This window comes from Poecile atricapillus, chromosome Z (assembly GCF_030490865.1).
Source record: "Poecile atricapillus isolate bPoeAtr1 chromosome Z, bPoeAtr1.hap1, whole genome shotgun sequence".
NCBI lineage: Eukaryota > Metazoa > Chordata > Aves > Passeriformes > Paridae > Poecile > Poecile atricapillus.
The window spans coordinates 18,465,995-18,487,727 of NC_081289.1; the positions used below are offsets into that span (position 1 = coordinate 18,465,995).

The 21,733-nt window shown below is 38.0% G+C and overlaps 1 protein-coding gene across 2 annotated transcripts in view; it reads left to right on the forward strand.

Annotated features, from left to right (window-relative positions):
- Nucleotides 1-21,733, forward strand: part of LOC131572700 (diacylglycerol kinase iota-like) — a 100,318-nt gene that overhangs the window by 31,767 nt on the left and 46,818 nt on the right. For both annotated transcript variants that reach the window (XM_058825978.1, XM_058825979.1), the window contains 4 exons: nt 4,619-4,719; nt 14,863-14,942; nt 16,834-16,878; nt 19,722-19,791. In XM_058825978.1, the coding sequence (XP_058681961.1) occupies nt 4,619-4,719; nt 14,863-14,942; nt 16,834-16,878; nt 19,722-19,791 (296 nt within the window). The remainder of the gene's footprint in view (nt 1-4,618; nt 4,720-14,862; nt 14,943-16,833; nt 16,879-19,721; nt 19,792-21,733) is intronic.

The window sequence follows — 21,733 nt, forward strand, 5'->3', positions numbered from 1 at the left end:
GGTTCACTTGGCATATCTGGGATAACACATATGTCCTGAGTTTGGCTGCGACATGGCTAATTTTCTCCCTGGTAGCTGTACAGAACTGTTTTTTTGGATTTATGGCAAGAATAATGTTTTGGCTGTTGCTAAGTAGTGTTTATCCCAAGTAAAGGACTTTTCAGTGTCTCACACTCTGCTGCTGAGGAGCTGCACTCAAAGCTGGGAGGGAGCGAGGCCAGGTAAGCTGGCACAAACACACCAGAGAGGGTCATGCCTGGGATGTAAACTGGAGGAGTTACCTGGGAGGGGTCTGACTGCTGTTTGAGTATATGCTGCATGGTGAGAAGTTGTAGCATGCAACACTTTTTTCTCTCATGTTTGAAACTGTCTCTACCCCCCACTTATAGCTACAATTATTATTGTTACCGTATTTATTACTATTATACTATTTTGTTCTATCATGAAATTCTCATCCCATCTCTGAGGTTTATCTTTTCTTTCCAATGCTTCTCCTAACCAAGGGGACTGTACTTTGGCCCAGCATTTTATGACATGGCTGCTCATCTAGCTCAGATTCCCAAATGAAAGAAAAAAATTTGTCCTAGAGCTTATAATTTCAAGGGTATTTTTTTCTTTTAGGTAAAGAGCATAGCTAGAGCTTTACCTTAAAATAGTGAACTTTTGTGAAACACTAAAATTTGTCCATAGAATAGACTGAATGAATCTGCTCTGTTGTGGCAGTTCTTATGTTTTAAGTAGATAGATGCTGTCAGAATCTTATTTTTAATGTATCATTTCCAAGATCTGTCAGTATGATCTCGAAAGTAAGGTGAATTCATTTTTCTCTTTTGCCTAAGCTTTCCTCTTTCCAATTGTTCTAAACACTGTAAGACTTAATTAATTTTTCATGTTTATTTCTTCTCTAGGAGACAGGTAATTCATTAATCATTCATTGTCACTGCAAACACCCCCTAGAGAACTGATCTTTTTTTTTTTCACTCAAGTATTTTGTATGGGGGGAAGTAGATTTCCTTTTCTGTTTACTGAATCATGTTAAAATCTGTGTGTAGGATGAAGTGAGCTGTATTCTAGAAGATCTATCTGAAATTTGTCATGGGATTATGTAGACTTGTTGGACTGTTTTTTCTTATTATTCCTTTCTCTGCAGAGACATGAAGCATAAGAAATGGTTCACTGGGTTCATAAATAATTGATATAGGGACTGGGGTATTTATAATTTACAAGTCTGTCTTCCCAGCTTAATCAAGCTGGTGGCATGGCAGAAGCGTAACCAGTTGCTCTGCAGGAGTGCCAGGCTTGGGCAGGACCCAAGCCTGCTCTGCCTGTGTTCTTCCCTGGGTGACTGGAGGCAGGAGCACCTTTCCTAGGAAAACCAGCTGTGCTCCAAGTGAGCTGTCTGGCATCCTCTCACTTGTTGCTGGATGATTAATAGGGGTGAGAGGAGGAAGTCATGACTTCATCAAGAGCCGAGTGTGTTTTCTAGGTGAAGGATCTTGGAGAAGATTCATATTTAAGTTTATGTTTAGATGAAACAATTATAAATAATAAACATGAACAAAAATAATGTTTTGGTTGACCCCAATCTTTATTTACATCCTCATGAGGCAAATAACATTTAGGATTTAATTCTGTGGATTGATGTGTTTGTGGAAGGCATTCTTAATTAGATTCCTTAGGAGGTAATGGACTTCATTCATCCGAACATTCAATTCTTTTTGTTGACTATGTAATACACCATTTAAAAAAATAATTGGCAAAAGGTAAGTAATTTAAATATTTTAGGTTGAATTAAAGTACAGCAGTCTCCCCAAATTTATTTATAAATTGCTGCTTTATGTGGAAAGCTTTTCTTCCTCTCCTCGTGGTTGAGCAAATTGTTTTACACAGCATTCAGAGACATCTATTTCTATTAATACTGCAGTAATGTTTGTGTTCAGTGACATTCATCACCCTGTTATTTGCTTTTACGTGGACATGCTTATGTATTTAATCTTTCTGGTTCCTGGGTATACTGAGTATGTCTGAACAAAGACAAAGTGATCTATTTGTATAATAATATGGATTATGATGCAGTGTCTGTGAGGACTGCAGTACTGTTGATAGTGGAAATATTTTGCTCAGCTGTGTTAAATGGAGTTCTGTGAATGAATGAGTTAATTAGTTTGATGGATGAGGACAATATACCCTGGTGTCAATTGCTAGTCTGATAGCACTAGAAGTGAATATTCAAATAGTGAGTTTTAGAATCAAATTTATTTTGAATAGGTAATAAAACTTAGTGACAAAATGTGTCAGCCAATAATTATTCTAAGAGAACAAAGAGTGTTTGCAAAGAACTGATGAACAAAACCATGCAGCTTCAGTTATTGAATAAATGTCTCTTTTGTGTATATGTCAATACACACACATTTTTAGGAACGTGTATATATGTTTATACATATATTATACATATATTATTATGAATATGCTACTTGTGACTGGATCTCACTGAGTGTATAAATCTCTACCCCATAGAAAAGAACTCCTGGCATTGTTATTTCTGATAATAGTTCATTTTCTGTGGAAAGCTACTGTTTCCAAGGTTACACTTTTTTCACTAAGATAACTAAAGTTTTTAAATGGACAAGAGGCCAAGTTCTGTTCCTCCCCAGTTGTATGTTTTAGCACACAACCTGTTTACATAGTGGTTTTAGCCTATCTTTATAAAAATGGTGTGAGAGGAGGGTGGAACAGAATATCAAATTCTGGTACTTGGCCTCCTACACTAGACCTGCTCCTATTTCTCCTCAGAAAATACGTCACATTTTAGATGGTGTGCTTGTTGCTCCTGCAGAAGCAAAGTCAGAGATATATAATGTGCCTATAATCAAAAATTTTAGTTTTTGCAAAAGCATGGGAAGTGTCCTCTTAAACATTTTCTAATTAAAAGAGAAGTTTGGAGAGTGTGTGTGGTTCCTGGAAGAAAAAAATATATTCTAGATTTGCACTTCATTTTAGATATTCTTCTTCCTTCAGCTCCGAGCAAAGAAAAAGATCTTGTTCACTTCTTTTCAGGTGAAAGGATTAATTTGACTCAGAAGGTGATACTACGCATGCAATAGGTTTCCATCCGCTTCAAGCTAAGAAATAACATTTGTTTTTCTTCCTTACATGGCATTAGGTAGTGAGTCAGCATATCTACAGAAGTCAGTGTTGTCTTTCTCTCCCCTTGGTGTCCAAACACCATCCTGTTCTCACAGGTAGGTTGGAAGAGAGACAATTAGCCAAGGTGTGGCAGATGTTGGTGTGAGGTCATCCTGTTTCCCTGTCTTTCCTCTCCTGCTTTCATGAAATATTCAGATTATTCATTGTGATAATGAGTTTGAAATGAGGCCCATTGTGATAGGACATGTCTACCACTGATTAACTGATGACATTAGTGAAGAAAATTCACATTTGAACCAATGTTTAAAGATAGGTAATGCAGGTAACATTTGTGAGATGTGCCTTGTCTTTCATGAGCAGTGCAAAAGTCAAATAGTTTGAAACTGAGACAAAGAAGCAAACCTATTATGTAGGTAAATAATATAGTATATTTATGATAGTATGCAGCATTATGATTTTCAAAAGGCAGTATGTATTACTCAATATTACTGTAGACAGAGTCCTGTTACTAACAAGATTAAAACAGAAAATATAGACAGTCTTTTGGTAAAAGCACAGAATGAGTAATCTACTTCTAACTGACCTGGGGCTAAGTTCCTATTGGACAGACATTTGCTATGTGTGTTATATAACACAGATTGTCTGTCTTTCTTTAAAAGTGGAAGATGCAAGTGTGGCTAAATTAATTTGCATAGCATCCAGCTAAACTTAACAAATCAAATAATAGGCTACATTAAGGTAAAAGCTAGTGTGACATGAAAAAGAAAACTTTTCTGGACAAATTTCTATCAATACAGGACCACTTAAATTTCTAGATACTGACCTACTGAGTCTTTCAAAATTATCAATAGTTGAGGTATCTAAATCAGACTGAAATCTGTAAAAGATAGCTTGCCATACTGCTACTTGCTTTTAAAAGTCCTTCTGGGTTCTGAGTATTAGACTCACCACTTTAGAAATCCAGTTCTTAGCCACATTTTTGTTGACTGTTTCTCAGGCCTGAGATGCTGGATCAAGATCCTTCAGTAATGTGGTGTGGATGCTCTCATGGGCAGAGGTTGTCCTGAGATACTTCCCAAGAAGCATCTTTCTGTGTCTTGAAATTCAAGTTGGCAGATCTGTCTACTGGCTATGGTAGGGCTCTAAGAATGTACACGAAGTTGAACTGGAGGAGGGCAGGGTAGCTACATCGGGGTGTAAGAACTCAGAAAAAATCTTTACAGTTTCAGGTCACACAATCAACAAATTGGATTCTTGATCTTGCTTATTATTTAAGGTGTAATGTCTATGCTGTTGTGCAGTAGAAAGTCATAATTTTAAATGCAGGAATAAGCCTGTGAGGATCTGTCCCACTTTTGAAAAGGCTGGTTCGTTTTCTTCTTTCAGAGAAGATCGAAATCCCTTCATTTCCTGTTTTCCTTTGCTCTTCCAGGGAATGCTTTATCTAAGAAGCTTTCTCCTTTTCTTACAGTCCTCATTCCATCCCAGATCGCCTGCGGATCAGAGTGAACAGGATTAATTTACAAGAATACGAGGGGCTACATTACGACAAGGAAAAACTGCGGGAAGCTTGTAAGTTGGAAGAAGCCAGATAGTAGCTGCTTTTGGTAAAACATTCCATACAAATCTTACATTGACCAAAACAAACCCTTACCCCCAAAATAACAAAAGAATCCCAAACACAGAGTCAAGCACACATTTTTGGATGACTAGTGTAGAGAGTATGCTCATCTATATGTGCGTATGTACAAATGTGCTCTCTCTATATAACTAGCCTCTATAAAGATCATGTATAGAGATTGCACCTGCCTTCTTATTTAACTATGTTTCTGTCCTATGATTATATTTACTGTAAAATAAGTGGTTTTCACACAGGGTATTTTTATTCATGTCTTTCTGTTGGTTCTGCTGGTATCTAGCATATGGAACTGTACCAGATTTTATGATTAGCACCAGATTTCAAACTGAGTGGGAGACCATGATATATTTGATATTGAGAATGTGCACTGACCTGGAACACGGTTCTTACACAGGTACATTTATCTTGGGGAGCAAATCTGGGTTCCCCAGACCCTTATTCTTTACCAGCCTTCAGTTTTCCGTTTCAGAGAATAATCACTGTTTTGTTTCCTCCTGTAATGGTTTAATTGCCGTGTTTAGGGGTAAGTCAAAAGCAGACAGTGGTTGCTTTGGCAACACTGATGATGACAATCTGCACTTAAAAATGGAATTCCTTTCCTTGGTGACACACAGAGTCATTAATCAATGAGGGACAGGGCTGCTTGTGATAACAATTTAATAGCCTTGTTATGCATCTGGCTCATTATTCATATTAAATTACAAGCATGACTGTTGCGCAACAGAGCTTCAGTTCCCTCTGCAATACAGAGTGCTCTGGTAATTACAGGATGACAATCCTTTCAATTGGTTTGCTTATCTTATTGTTGGAATAGTGAAACTGTTTCCATTTCACTCTTGCAGACCCACCCCTCCTCAATCTACTGTCTCTCCTTACAACAAAAGAATTGAAATGGCTCAAATTTAATATAGGTCTTGACAGCCTTAAGTGAAGTTAGTGGACTTTGGTCATATTTAAAGCAATCAAAGCCTTCTTCATTGGGCTGAGAAGAATTTTAACAGGATCAGGGTTATACCCCATTGGAGGAGAACTTGCTTCAAGTTTAAATTGAGTTTGACATTGAGTAGATTTCAGGCCACATTGAACACAGCTCCCCAATACTGTCAAAAACAACTTGATTCAGCTGAGGGTTTCCCATCTGAGAACTATCCTCATCCATCCTTACTATGCATAGAAATTTTCTGTGTCTGTAGTCAGCATGTATTTTGTACTTAGGAACCATTACATGTTCTGACACAAAATACACAACTTCTTACACTATTGTTACTGCAGTGGTAACCGTGTATTTATGTCATTTGTCACCTGCCAAAATTCATAATGTTAACATCATAAGAAAATGCCAGCAGCTGATCTAACATCTTCATTTTGGATTTCATATGGATTTGATCACTCACTAGGAATGTGCTTAAGAGTTTATCATTCAAAAAACAGACGTTTATTCATCAAGAGTTAAAATGATTGCTTTTGGACAGTGGTGGGTCATTTGTAATAAAACCCTTTTGTCTTTTTGAAGTTAATGCATGTCCACCTTGATAATATAACATAGTTGGACTGGACTGTTCTCCCTAGATATTTTTCATTGAGTTGTTTTTCCTACCAGCTGTCCTTTAATTGTCCCAGAAATGCTTGTGCATTACTGTTGTTACTTACTGTAAGAACACAAGAAATACAAGAAAAATACAATAAAAATATCCCTACTATCCTAAAAGAAACCAGGAAAGACACTTCACCTTAGCCTTTGCAGTAACAATGTCCTGTGAGATGGCATGTAACTTGCACTATACACTGGTGGTCATAAGCCTGCTTCTCTGTTTGTATAACTTCAAATGCCTCTTTTACTGGGAAGCTGTTACTGAAGAGGTGCTGGTGTCCTGCAGGACTGTAGCTTTTGTGTGTATGGGTGTCTCATTAGATGCTTGCAGGAGACCATGTTTATGTGCTTGTTCAGGCTTTGGCAGAATACCTACAACTGAATATAGAACACTACACTTAATATCCATCCACAAGGATTAAAAACATTTTGACCTCCCTAAATAACTTGAGAACAAAGCAGAATCTCATAGCAATCTGGACAGGAAAAGGAAGCCCATTAATAAGGAGTTATCCCTGAAGGAAAAATAGCAAAGAACCTATTATGGTTTTTGCCTGTTACATGTCTCCATAATAGTTTTGAAAGCTCTGACCTCAGTGTAATAATCTGGATCATTTTAACTCACAGTAAATACATTAATCCCCTTGTTTGCTTGAAATACTCATTTGAATCTATCAAACCTATTTTGCCTAAGATTGCACTTCCCAACATAGAGGAGCTCATGATACAAACTGTTCCATGAAGATTAATCTTCACTCTGCTGGAGGTAGACACCTCATTTTGAAAGCCTCCAGAACAATTAAAGCATGTCATTTTGTCCTTTGAAGGGCATGACTGTCCTTAGCTCATACTCCTTCTGTTGTTTTCTACTTTTCTTGTCAATGCAGCTGGCATTTTACCAAGATGCTGTTTCTGAATTGTCCTTTTCTTCCCTCCCCTTGCTCCTTCTTTTCTTCTGTCAGCATCTCAGCATTGTGTGGGGGATGATTAATGATGGTACAGAGGATGCTTATTGATCCTTCAATGAAGAGGATGAATGCTTTCATGCAGCATTTTAAGAAAGGGATGTATGTTGGCATTTTAGTTATGTTGTAATGTTCTTCACTACAAATGTAGTTGTCTCTTCTAACACCTCCTTATTCATGTCCTAAGCACTTGTAACTTTAGTCACAAACATCACCATCCCTGGCCAGTATGAAAGCTGTACATTGCAATGACCATAACTAAGATTATCTTACTCAAGAAATGAGCTGGACTGTTGTTTCTAGGTGGACAGAATTTAATTTACCCGATTGTAGTGATGACAGTATCAGAAATAACTCTCGGCCCTGTATCAGCTCTGGGTTTCCCACATGTTGTGGTTTTAAACCAGTAACTAAAAAATTACTTATTTTTTGCTGTGAGATATGGATTAGAATCAGAGCAAAACAGGCTTAAAACTTAAAAGGAATAAAGACAGTTTATTAACAAACTACAAGAATAAGAACACCAGAATAAACTTTCAGAAAACCCTTTTATCTTTCACTACTTGACCATTTTTTTTGTACACATAACATAGAGACAAAAACTTTAGAACTTTGGTGGTCAAAAATAGTCTCAATTTCTTGCTAGAGTCTTTTCATCAGTCTTTGTAGAGAATCAGAAGTCTCTTTCTGCTAATCTATGGAGTTTTTAGAGTTCACTCCTCCCATTTCACATCACTCCGAGGTGTGCATGGGTCAATGAGTCTAGGGATGCCATTTTAAGGATAAGTATTCAAAGGTAGAAGTCCTCTTCATGTGTTTCTGTGAGCCTTCTTGGAAAACAGCTTTTCCCTTGCCCCCTCAAGGCTTCAAAATCTTCACTTTACCCATTTCCAGCAACCCACAGTATCACAACCACTCTCTCCTTTTCTCTAAAGTCCACACTTTGAATGCTCTATTCCTCCCATACTCTAGTCATGAATTAAAGGAGCCTTTTAAACTACTATTGTCCATCTCCAGAGCTGTAACAGAAAGATATTTCAGCTGTATGCATCTCCTTATTCCCTCTTTCTTATTTAAACTTAACTCTTTTCTTCACTGTTTTCGGTGGTTCTATGATGTCTTCTGCATGTTGATTGTCTCTCTCGTTCTCTGTCTTTTCTGAGAAAAAGGAGTAATCTGTTTGTTTATCCAGGTAGTAAAAGAATTAAAAGCTTTAGAAAAGCTGCAAGAGTTCATGGTGTCAGGTTTCAGTCCAGCAGCAGAAACTGAAAACTAAACCAAGCTGCCAGGCTCTGCTTCCCTCTCCTCCCCCCCACTTCCCTCTAGCCCTCTGCGGCCTTCTTCGGCCGAGGGGGGGCGAGTGGAGGAGGCTACCACAGAGCCTGGTTACCTTCTCAGAAGCCGGAAACCAAAAAGAACAAGGCACCTCTGACTGTACATCTTAAGGAGGTGTTTACAAGTTGAATTCACTTTTTAATAGTCAGATCTGCTGTCAATTCTTGGAAATGACTGATAATTGGTCAAGAGGAAAAACTCCCATCAGCCACCAGCAGCTTCAACTTCCTCTCTTTCCAAGCTGTCTTAAAAGTAAGGCTACCCCATGACACCACACTTTCTTTTACACAGCAGCAGCTGCTCCTTATGTCCTCTAGAGTAAAATAGCACACTAGGCTCAGAAGAAATTTTAAGAGAAAATTTAGTTCCATATGTATAATGATTGGACATTAGGTCTGTTACCTAACAATCCTTTTCTGTGCAGCCTCCTTGCTCTGTGTGTGTGTGTGATGCTGTAACAATGATGGGATCTTAACTTTGAATTCTTGTCTCTGATTATCTGTAGCTAAATGTCTATAATATGTGTGCCTCTAATATCTGTGGGTTATCTTAGGGTTTTGGGGTTGTCCTAGGAGTTCTTATCAGATAATGGGGGTACAGAGAGTGACAAGCTAGTGAATCATTGTGATGTGTACATGTACAGTGGTACTGTAGCTTCCTCATACCAGAAATGCATTTAGAATCCTTGCTCTGTCAAAGGCATTCTGACTCTTTAAAACTTAGGGATATCACAGGTGAAGCTAATTTGGAGATTAGCTCATGTAATTTTGAGCAACTAGCTAAGTAAGAAAGAGTCAGCACTTAGGACTTTGTATTTATATCCTGAATATGTAATATAAAAGTCAGCAGGAAGCAGAAGACTTCCTGATGAGCCATGAAGGAAGTGTGCTTATATTGGGAAGCAACTCTGAGCTGGATGGATTTAGACAAGGCAGGTTGTGCAGCTACGAACTTTCTCTTTCATCCTATAAAGGATGCACCAATGGGCATCTATTCGTCAGGAGTTCTCTTTGGGCACATGGTAGAAATTCCATAAAAGACAACATTAACTTCACTCTGCTTAGAAGTCAATACCTTGCTCTAACAACTTTGCTTTGTCAGTATGTGTTGTGTACACATTAGCTAATTTAGGCATTACTTCATCTCAGTGATTTCATAAGACCTGAAACTGAGAGGGGTTGAATGAATTGTTTAAAGCCTCCCAGCAAAGTGAAAGCAAGAGGATTAAAAGTCAGTAGTGTGTGAAATATTGGAAATAGTTATTGCCTGAGGTTGGGGAAAGGAGTAAACCCAAGCCATTGAAATTTCATCTCATGTAGTTATAGAATCATAGAATGATTTGAGTGGGAAGGGATCTTTAAAAACTATCTAGCCCCAACCCACTGTCATGGGCAGGGACCACTTTCACTAGAGTAGGCTGCTCAAAGTCCCTGGCCTTGAACTCTCCTAGGGATGGAACATCTACCACTTCTCTGGGCAACCCATTCCAGTGTCTTGCCACTCTCATTGTAGATAATTTCCTCCTAATATCTAATCTAAATCTACATTGTCTTGACATCTCATAGGGCATATTCAGTACAGTCCTCTGGCTTTTGAGCTAATGGAAAATTGTCATGCGTTAAGTTTGTCATCTTTAAACTAGAAGAGATGTGCAGTATTTCAAATAGGTACAAATTGATATTGACCTTAGAGAAGGAGGGAGAAGCAAGAATATTAAGATCCTTTTCATACTTTCCAGGAAATCACGCTGTAGTTTGTCTTTCCCATGCTTTTCTGTGATGTTCTTCTGTTCATATCCTACTTGTGTGCTTTGTTAGTGCTTTTCTGATTTGATTTCCTCTTACTTTTTCAGTCCTGTTGTCCCCTTTGGATAACTCATCCCACACACATCCTTCCTGCCTTAGTCTGTCTCTGCAGACCTCACAGCTCAGGTTCCTGTTCTTTTTCTTTTCCCTAAATACTTGTTTGTTGTTTATCCAGATCTCTGCTCTCAGCTCTTAGTCCCAATATCCCAGCCAGTTTCAATTCCCAGCTCTTCAAATTTTTTTTCCATAATCCATTTCTCTTTGTGTTGTGTTTGGCACAGGGTCTCTCTTCCTTTGACTTGGGCAGCTTCTCTTTTGGCAGGGTATTGGAGAAATCACTGAAAGACTGGAGGGGATGACTGCCTTTTCAAACATGATCTGGTTTAATCTGATAACCTCTACTGTATTTTGCCTCCTTATATGTGAGGATTTTGAAAGTGGGCTAAAAAACTAGTAACCAATGAACCTAAGAAGAATTGGGTTTTCTCAGTTTAATAAGCAGAAGGGATCTGAAGAGACACATGACTTCGATTTGTGTGGCAAAAAAATCCTTTTGTACAAACTCAGTACAAACTGGTTTTATCAAAACCATACTCGTGAAAGCCAAATCTCTTATTATAAATGTCTGAATATCTTATAATTCTCTACCATGAATTTACTTGGTCCTTCATATTCTTAATATCAGTGGAAGCCCCTCAGGAAAATGGCATTCTTATGACATTCAGTAGTGAGGATCCTTTATTTGTTACATTAAACATTTACAGTCCAATGTCTAATCTTCCCAGTCCCCTGAGGTATGTCAGAATCAGAATGAGTTTTCCTGGCATTCACATCTACTGTAATGTTCTGTCTCAAGGCTGTTTTGTTTGGGATTTAAATGGGTTAATCATGGTATTAAGATCACAAATTGAATCCTTTCTTTAACAGTAAACAGGAAAGTTAATTGAATTTTATAATATATATAAGTGTATTTTGGCTTCCTTCATTTGTGTCCTCAATACTATTAAAGAGCTCCCTAGCTCTAGGTATTCAGCATAATGGGCACTTAATAGGTGGAAGATTTGTTTGTTGTTTATAAATTCCATAGCTAATTTCATGAGGACTTAGGAAATCACTCCTAATCTTGCAGTTAATTAGAACACCAGGCTGGCCATACTGCTGTATCTGCCCAAACCTCCTCCTGCTGGTCCTTGATTTTGGTTAGTGTTGCTAGGAACAAAAACCTTTCTGCGGTACTGGTTCAGATTATGAAGCAACTGTTTGCCTGTCTCATTTCCTGGGGTTTTTGCACTGCTGCTCATCACAGCTGCCTGGACAAAATCCTTTTTCATCATTTGGGGAGCACAAAGGAACTGGGAGATGGATGCAAGTGGCCAGAAGAGCAGGCGCCTCAGGAGAAAAATATCTGGCACTTGAGTGCTGTGGCTTGGCTCATGATCTGAGACTATCCTTTATTTTTGGCAGATTCACATGTGTGGGTTTATCCGTGTATTCACAGGAGTGGACAGTGTGTGGGTACATGGAAAGTTGTTTTGTAGTGCCCATGCTCTTAATGTGTTTGCACTCCCACCTCTCTTCTGGCATATCCTGTAATCCCTGTGCCCAGTTCTGTACTGTCCACATCCTCATCCACACAGCAAATGCAGAGGCTCCTGTAGTCCTGGATCTAAGTGCCCACAATGTTATTGTCTGCTTTGCACGTTGACTTGGCCTTCAACTGATTTATCCTAAATTAACTCATTTTGCCTCTATTGCATGGTATTGCACTATTTGTAGAACGAGAAGGAACCCCAGAGTTTCTATCCCATTATCAGTCACTAAGCATTTGCTTTTGTTTTAGAACAGCAACTATTGTGAAGCACTTTGCAAGTCTTGACTGTGTGGTGCATTTTGATTGCTTATTGTGGTTTATGATAAAAATGAGGGCTCTGAACATTTTCCTTGCTGAAAGCCAAATGGCTCTTGCAAAAGGAATCAACCAAGCAACAAACAAACAACAAAAATTGGAAAGCAACATATTAGCATACCCTGTGGTGTTATCCAGTAATGACTTCAAGGGTTTTTCAAAGGCCATAAACCGCATGGAATGGAACCACTTGAGACCCACCTCAGACATTACCTCTTAGCTAGTCATTGATCCCAAAAGCCATACATCTTGCTAATTCATGATTTCCAAACAGTTAAGGGAGCACCTTTCTTTTTAAGGACAAAGTCACACAGCCCAGATTTTCAGAACTGTTCTTTGACCCCTAAGAACCAGTATGACATTAATTAAAGCTGTGAATCACTACTTCTTCAATCATTAGATGAGACTCACAAAGTATCACCACTAAGATATCTATTGTTTGCTAGTTTTTTTTTTCTTGGGCATTTTGGTGAATTTTTTTAGAATTACAAATGTTTTAAGGTTCTTCTCTTTTGGTCTTTCAGGAATGATGATAGTTAAGGATTCCAATTCTGTTATCTGTGTTTTGTCAGTTCAAAGCTTTAGTCCCCATTAAGCGCATAGAAGAGAGACAAAATCTGTGGTGACAATCTGTGAGCCAGTGCTGTAACTCCCTAGTGCTCTGTAGCTGTTGGAGTTGTATCTGTGTCTGCTGAAATTCAGTTTTTAGTGCTATAAATGAATTTAACAAACACTTCTTTCAGTAAAGGCTGCAAAGGGATCTGCTCAATTGAAACTAGATAGCCATTAAGAACTCTCTGCAAAGAGCTTAAGGGGCTCCTGCCAAAGCAGGTTGAACAATAATAAACACTAAGCAAAGAGAATCAGTCAGTAACCCAGAGCACTGGAGTGCATGAAGCAAGCCCTGTTTCTGACCCTCCTTCCACACTCTTGTCTCTCAGTCTCTGTTCAGTAGTGAAAGAATCTGGGAGGTCTCCATGAGCTCTGTTTCCACCTGGCCCTTCTGAAAATGTGCAGGAGGATTGTCATCACTATTGGATGTCTGTGTTGTTTCAGGAGATGTGTGACCTCTTCCTTCCCACCTATTCCTTCTTTATGTTCCTGTTCACACTCCAGCATTTTTCTCCCTGCCTCCTGTTTTCCTGGGTCCACAGCTCTTCTGCTGTTCAATTTGCTTCCCAAACACAATTCTGGCAGCATTGTTTAGCCCTGTGCTGGCCTCTGAAGTCCACAGTGGCCTCAACTACAAAAGGTGCTCCCCAGCTCTTTTCCCTGGAAACCACTGAGCTCCTTTTGTGCTTCAAGCCTCAGTGGACCGGAAAAATAAGAGGCCTCTTTCCCAATATCTTTTAGCACTGTCTTGTTCTCATATCAGAATGAAATCTTGTCAGTATTTAAGTATCTCTCCTGCTTAATCAAATTCTTTTCAACAGCGGGAAGGGTTGCAGCACAGTTGTGTTTTCTGTTTATCTCAGAAACCTTGGTGATTTTATGTTGCTGCATTATTCAGTTATCAAAATTGTTTATGAGTTGATAGTCTGTTCTGTTTCTGGAATATTTCATGTGAAGATTTAAATATCTTTCCTGCTGCTTCCAAAATTTTTTGGCCATTATTTGATTAAAGAACCTTCAGGGAGAAAAAAAATAACTTAATTCAGTGATTTGCTTTCACAAATACAGGTACTCAAGAGTTTTCACTTGTTTTCTTTTTATTTAACGTGATCTTAGTAGGTAGCTCTCTTGGTAGCTTTCTTGTGGACTTACTTTTTTCTCTTTTATTGTATTCTTTATTATTTATTTTTCTTTTTGTTATTTTGCTTTGAACTCTTTTTGGTGTTAAAAACAGAATGAATGCGGAAACCTCAATTTCCTGTTATTAAAACTTTTGTCCTAACCTGAAAGGTTTTGCTGTATTTTCACAAGTTATCTTCTGTTTGTTTTTTTCTGACTAAATATGGAAATGTGTCAATTCTGTGTGTAAGTGGAATAATGTCTGTTTTGATTTAGAAGCACCTTTACATTAAAATAACCTGGTGTTGGATAGTTTTCCCTGAAATCAGGCTGTGGCTTCCATTGCTTTAAATCTGTAGACTATGAGTTCTGAGAATTAAATATCACTCTTATTGCAAGGTATAAGGGTCTCTCCCATAACACTTGTTCTGGGGTATGTCCCTTTGTTTTGCAGACAATATTTGATATTCAGATCTGAAAATGAAGTACACAGTTTAACTGAATATGTTTTAGCTTCTTTCATGAAACAATGAAAGATGGTTGAAAATGAGATATTTGATAATTATAAATGAGTGAAAATAATGATGAATAATATGCTCTTGTTTTTACATAACTGTTAAGGTTTAAATAGTAAAAAAGAATCATGAGGATATTAAAAAAACAGTTGGAAACCATTGCAAGTCTGTTACAGTTAAAGAGACTTCAGTGAAAGAGGTTTTTCTTTGTTTTTTGATTTTTTTCAGCCATTCCCCTAGGAATCATAGTTGTACGAGGAGATTGTGACTTGGAGACTTGTCGTATGTACATTGACCGTCTACAAGAGGTGAGGCTTTTGTGAATTCAGGTATCATTTACAGGCCTATTTTATGCTTCTTTCAGTTCAGCAGGGGCCTAATAATTGCAACAATCATGTATCAAGAGTATTGCAATTTGCCTACTGTTGAAATCAAAATTCTAGAATTCAGATATGATAATAAAAGTACTGAAAATATTCACTAGACAGGCAATTAAAAATCATACTGATTCCTTTTAAATGATAATAGAATTGAAGTGGATGGGTGTGTTTACTTCTCCTTGATTTATAATGGAATACTAGAACTTCCCATATACCTTGTTGAAATTACATAAATTATAGATTAGAAAGTGTGTTATGCAAAGATAAACACTGTGGTATTTGAGTGGGTCTAATTATGCAAATATAGTTCTCTAATGCTGTCATTGAGTAATCTGAGACACCACTAAACACAGCAAATATCAACTAGATCTTTCCAAAGACACAGAAATGGGTGTTCATGCAGCTAACAATAGTTTTGCTCTTATTCTCGAGCACCTTGTCTCATGAGAGTTCATTCTACAATACAGAGGAAATGCAGACTCTAAATTCTTCATTACCTAAATAATTTTAAGTGTGAACTCTTTTAATGATAAAACTAATGGATTTTCATTAATGTATTGTCTCTGGTTTTTTTTCAGTCTCTTAGTGACAGCTTTCAATAATATTTACAAGTCTGTGGACGCTACATTTATAAAGAATTTATGCATTTACATTTATAACAATTTATAATTGTTATAAATTGCCTAAATTATGTTGTTGTCTAATTCATGAAGGAACTATGAACCTCATCCCATCCACTAAACTCTTTGGGAGCTACTGACTTCCCATAAGTTTTGGATCCCTGCACATGCAGTCTGAATGTGAGCCTTAGTTTCTCACTTCAGGTTTTCACTTCTATGCATTTCAGCCAGGATTACCTTCATCAAATGCACTTTTGGACATTCAGACCTGGGGTGTAACTCTTGTTATCAAATATAAAACCATAGGTGGTGCATATTTGAAGTATCCAGTACAGAAAATTGTAGTAAATAATAATAGTAATAATAATAATAATAATGATGACAGAAATAATAATGTCAATGATCTCATCAGATTAGAAATGTGATCTCACACTGAGTTCAGGCAGTTTTAGGTACAACCCTTGAAGAAATCAGAGCTAGGTATTTTGGTTGAATTACCCATACTGGTTGTGGAGAAGCTGTGTTTCTCCAACCTTTTGCAGGGTTTGTACTAATTTTTGTGTGTGTGCTTGATTTGGCTCTGTCCCACTTGCTGGGAGCAGAGATGCCAAGGTTTACTGGGCTCTGCCAACTTGCATGCTGCTGGAGGGCAGTGGTGTGCAGGCCAGGCTCTTTAGTAGACTGTGTCATGTGCTATAACTATCTGACAGAATCTCTATTAAAATAAATTAGAAGCCTGAACCCTGTTAAATGTCAGGATCATTCTGATATGACCTCCTTGGAGTGAGGTTGTCTTAAAATAGAGAGAACTGTCAGTGGTTTTCTTTAGTGCATTAATCACTCAGAAATATTTGCAAAAGTGTCTTACTATATTTTCATTAATTTTGTTACTGATATTGTTAATTTAGATAGTTCTCTTAGAACAAATAGATTTTTTTACCACAATAAAGATACAGTGTAAGGTTTTGTTTGGTTTTTTTTCTGAAACTATTTTTTGGACCAAATGTATACAAATCTAAACTTTGGGTTAAGTTTCCCTGACTTTTCTGTGGAGTTTGTTTCATATGCTTAAAACCAGTGAAAAATATTTGCAAAATTATTTGTGTTTGCCCAGCCACTTCAGATAATAGAACTGCAAACAGCTCTTCTTGTTGCTTTAATCTTTTTCATCACTGCCATGTCTTTCATTCTCCTGCTAGGACCTACAGTCAGTAACCTCTACTACACAGAGAGTTCATTACCAGGTAAGATAAGCTTTCCTTTTAGTATCAGAACAGAAAGAGGCTTAAAAATGGGAATGACACTCTTTGCATTTGAACCCATATGTTCTTGGGTGAAAGACCCATATATTAGATGAATTTCTAATTTTCTGATTATTTTGTTTACCCTTAAATATTGGAAGCTAGTTCTGCCTTCTCTTGGACAAGTTTTATGGAATCACCTTTAAAATTAGCAGAGCTTGATGATGTGAGTGATGTTGTAATAACAGTATTTTCCATATTCAAGTGAATGAACAAATGCGTCCTGTGGGACAAATGACAAAAGTAAAATTGTTCCTCTGTCTGAGAAACTGAACAATGACATTGTATTGCATAGCTGTTGTAATGAAGTCTATCACTGAGAAAACAAAAAGTGTTTTAGCAGGCCCATCCTCTTAATAATTCTGTACAGGACAGTCATCTACCTTTACATAATCTTCAAGGTAATGTTTTAGTACATCCTAAGCACATGCGTGTTTTCTGTATGAGACAAATAACTCTGCTGACTCTTGAAATTATCTAATATTAGCATGGAGACTTGGTACAAACCATGCTCAGTTGACATAGTGCTTAGGATCACAGGAAAATTTGCATGGTCTTGATAGTATTTTCCTAGAAATAACAATGCAAGTCGTGTTGGATCAGCTGGCATGAGTTCACTGAGAGGGCATACAGAGACCCAGCCCACAGGAACCAGTTGTGGTGAAATTGCAGATAATTTCTTTGGGGTTCATCATTACTTGGGTGATACATAATTCCAGTTTCACAAGAATGCCTGTAGATGCACTGGCTGCAGACACTATAAGAAAATACAATTTGGCATGTTTTCCTGGAGTTGCCTTCTTTATATCAGTTCATGGTTTGTTTCTTTGTTTCCCTATCCAATGCTAACTTCATATTCTTGACATTTCCATCAATCATTGCCCTGGAACGGAGTTTTAGAACAGTGTTAGTGTCTAGAAAATTGACTAATAAACCAGCATGTATGATTCTGTTCTCATTATAAATTAACCTAAGTGGCTGCTGACTGCTCCATGTGTAGGAAACTGCCTGAGGTAAAATGAAGGACTAAATCTGTGTATATGGGGAGATGTACAAGAGAGTGTGAAATGTCAGAAATCAGCTCCATACTTGGTTCTAACCTCTGCAGTTACAGCAGTATATAAATTAGTTGCCTACTCATCTTCTCTAGTGCACAGCAGTGTGAAATCCCTAACATACCATTCATTTTTTATGATGCTACATTTTAAATTTCCCCCTCTCTGTGTTTTCTCTTCATCACTTGTTTGTCTAGGATTCTTTTTTTTTTTTCCCCTCAGTGGGTCATTTCTGCAAATTGTCTCATTAGATTAATTTGAGGTTTGTTCCATATTTCTTGGTATCCCTCTATATATTACAGAAATGGGGAAAAGAGGGGGATAAAGGGCATGAATAGGGTGCTTGAGCTGATGAAACCATCTTCATACCTCACTAATAAGGTGTCATGGGTACTTTTAAGTCTCCTAAATGCAATTAACTTGTGTGATTCCTCTGCAGTTCAAAGCAGGCAGTCAGCAGAAATACTAGCAAACCCAGGTGCAAATGAGAAAAAATATATTGGAGTGTTTTCTCATTCTGTTTTGTTTCTGTAATGAGTTTAATGCTCACAAAATATCATTCTCATGGGCCTGAGACTTTGCAAGCTAGGTCCGTAGTTGGACTGTAATGAAGTCTTGGAGGGAGTATGTCACAAAGTGCAATTTGTGACTTGAGTTGAAATTCACCAGCAGTATTCCTATCTTCATTTTCTCAGCATTTTGTACTCTATGAATTTTACTAATTTCTCGTCTTTTTATAAGCTGCATTTTAGTACACACCATTGGACGTTTTCTTTCTTTTGTCCTTTGCGTTGCAGTCCCCTCCATTTCACACAGAGTGGACTAAATATTAAGATACATAAAGCTTTGTGCATGTAGATACAACAATGTCAGCAAGCCTAGTGGATTTTCCTTGATTTTCCAACAAACATTCCAGTGGCCATACAATCAAACCTAAAAATCCCACAAATCTGTTTGCCTGTATTAGACAAAGTTGTATTTTAAATCTGATTCTGTGAAATCCCTGAAATGTGTTATTTGCTCCTCATGTATAGTTATAGTTCACTTTATGGAATGTTACGCTGTCATTGTCTCCATCTCTGTGAAGCACAGAGGCTGGATACCATAACCTGCATATGAGAATAAGGTTTATGGGATCAAGTAAAATCCTTCCTGTAGCTTTTCCTTTTCCTGCCACGTCATTTGGTGTACTACTCTGTGGTCTGTTGTCTGAAAGAGAAGTAAATAATCTTGAGCCAACACGTACCTGAATTTACAACATTTGCAGATGTGCTGGTTGTACTGCTTAAGATGTGAATAAGTATAGAACCTGTGTCTATATACATTGTGCGTGCCAAAGATCCATGCTACTCTGTTTTGCCCTGTGCAAATATATTTGTGTTTAAATATTGTATGCAGTAGATTTAGGAAGTTGGCTGACCATGGAACAGAGCCATCCATGATCACCCTCTGCTCTCTTAGATCCCTTTTGATCTCTTTTGCTTTTCCAGTAAGAGCTAAAAACACATGAGGTAGCCCATTTGAGCCTTTGATAAGTACAGGTCAGGAAGAAGATCTAAATTCCTCCCCAGTAATTTCATTTGGCTCCTGGGTTATATAGATTTTGCACATTGTGCAATGTCAGTAAAGCAAAATAAAAAAGTCAAAGTCTAGAAAATCTTAGAAGTGCTTTCTAGAGAAGAAACAGTTTGTTGGGGTTTTTTAATAATGTAATTTTCATGCCCTATCCAGGACCAGGAAAGCTCTTTCCCCAGAGTACTTTCTGTTCAGAGGCTCTCTCCTAGATGGTGCTTCCTAGATGGTAAGTGCATCTCCCCTCTGCTGTGCATAGCATGCTGCCTGCTTCTGGTGGGCTTATAGATAACAGCTCTGAATGTATTACTAGAAGGGGGTAACTATTACTTCTTACACTGAGCAGGTAAAAATGGAGCTGAGTGCCCCCCTTTCTCCTCTAAAAGATGAAACAGGTCCTTCATATAATAATCGAAATATCTTCTGTAGCTTTTTCATCCCTCAGAGGGGCATTTCCCAGAGGCAGGTTATCTGTGGTTTATCAGTGTCTCTGCTGTGATGAGCAGACTTTATGGCATGCACTGCCTGAGCTCAGAGTGCAGCCAGTTGTGGCAATTCACTGCTGCTGGCAAGGCTGAGTTCTTTACCCTGGTTTCTCTGCAGGTACTTTAAGCACTACAATGTTTAGGTAACAGAAAGGTACCTCCCTTTCCTTGTAACTCTGCAGTGGAGAGCTGCACTTGTATTTGGCCCAGACTTTGTCAAAGCAGATGATTTATCTGGGCTTTACATCAGGCTCCAGAGCACAGGAATTAGCAGCTGAAATGGATGGCATCTGCTTTTACAAAAGCTTCAGCATGAGGAGATTTAAATTTTTAATGCTCAAAACAAAAACAAATTATCCTTGGCAATTTCTAATCACCCTTCCTTGTCTCTCATGAGGGACATTGATAAAAGCCATGGTGAGAATCTGTTTGGCTTTTGGAGAAAGCTGGATGGGTAGATGTGTTCAGATTTTGTCTTTAGTATTTGATATTCCTGTGAACTGCCAAAACCTACAATGCTACATCACTGTGCTCTTGTGTCAAAACTGCAGAGTGAATGAACCTGATTTCACTCACCCAAATAAATGCAAAGCAGATACAAAAAAATGGCATCTGATGAAGCACATTGTAGGTGATAACTACTTTTGGGTTTAGTAATATAAATGATTTGACAATGACAAGATTCATAATACATGCTTTATTTGGTGAATCCCCCAATTTTCATGTATTTTTCATGAATAGAATAAATTGTCCTTGAACATATTGCTAATTCAGAGTCAATATCTGTGGCCGTGATTTTGATTTATAAGGAGCTCCTAAGCGTATTATTGATCTTTAGATTCAGAATTTGAATTAATCCCATTAGACCCATCAAATTCAGTATATGCTTGCTATAGTCTCATCGGAACAAAGCAGCTTTTTCTGTCACATATTTTAATGTAATCAATTCTTCTTATAAGACTGAAATCCATTTTACACATTTTAAAAATATTTATTTCAACTTAATATTTTCAGTGACTACTGTTTCATTAAGCCTTATCTTCAAATTCAGCATTTGATGGGATAGGAATATCACAGAATTGTAGAATGTTAGTGGTTGGAAGGGACCTTAAAGATCATCTAGACCCAGCCCCGCTGCCACAGTCAGGGACAGTCTCACTAGACCAGGCTGCTCGAGGCCTTATGCAGCCTGACCTTGAACACTGCCTGGGTTGGGGCTTTCACAAATTCCCTGGGAAACCATCTCACCACTCTGACAATAATTTCTTCCTAATATCCAGCCTAAATTTCCCCTTTTTTCAGTTTGTACCCCTTACTCCTTGTCCTGTCACCACAGTTCATGATGAAGAGTCCGGCTTCAGCCTCCCTGTAGGCCTCTTCAGGTGCTGGAAGGTTGCTTTGAGGCCTCCATGCAACCTTCTCTTCTCCAGGCTGAACAGCCCTAATTTTCTCAGTCTGTCTTTGTAAGGGATGTTCTCCAGTCCCTTTATCAACTTCATGGCCCTTCTCTGGACTTTCTCTGATAGTTCCAGGTCCTTCTTGTGTTGGGGACAACAGAACTGTACACAGCACTCCAGGTGGGGTCTCACAAGAGTAGAGTAGAGGTGGAGAATCCCATCCCTTGACCTGCTGGCCACTTTCCTTTTTACTGAAGCCCAGGAGATGCTTGGCTTTCTGGGCTAAAAG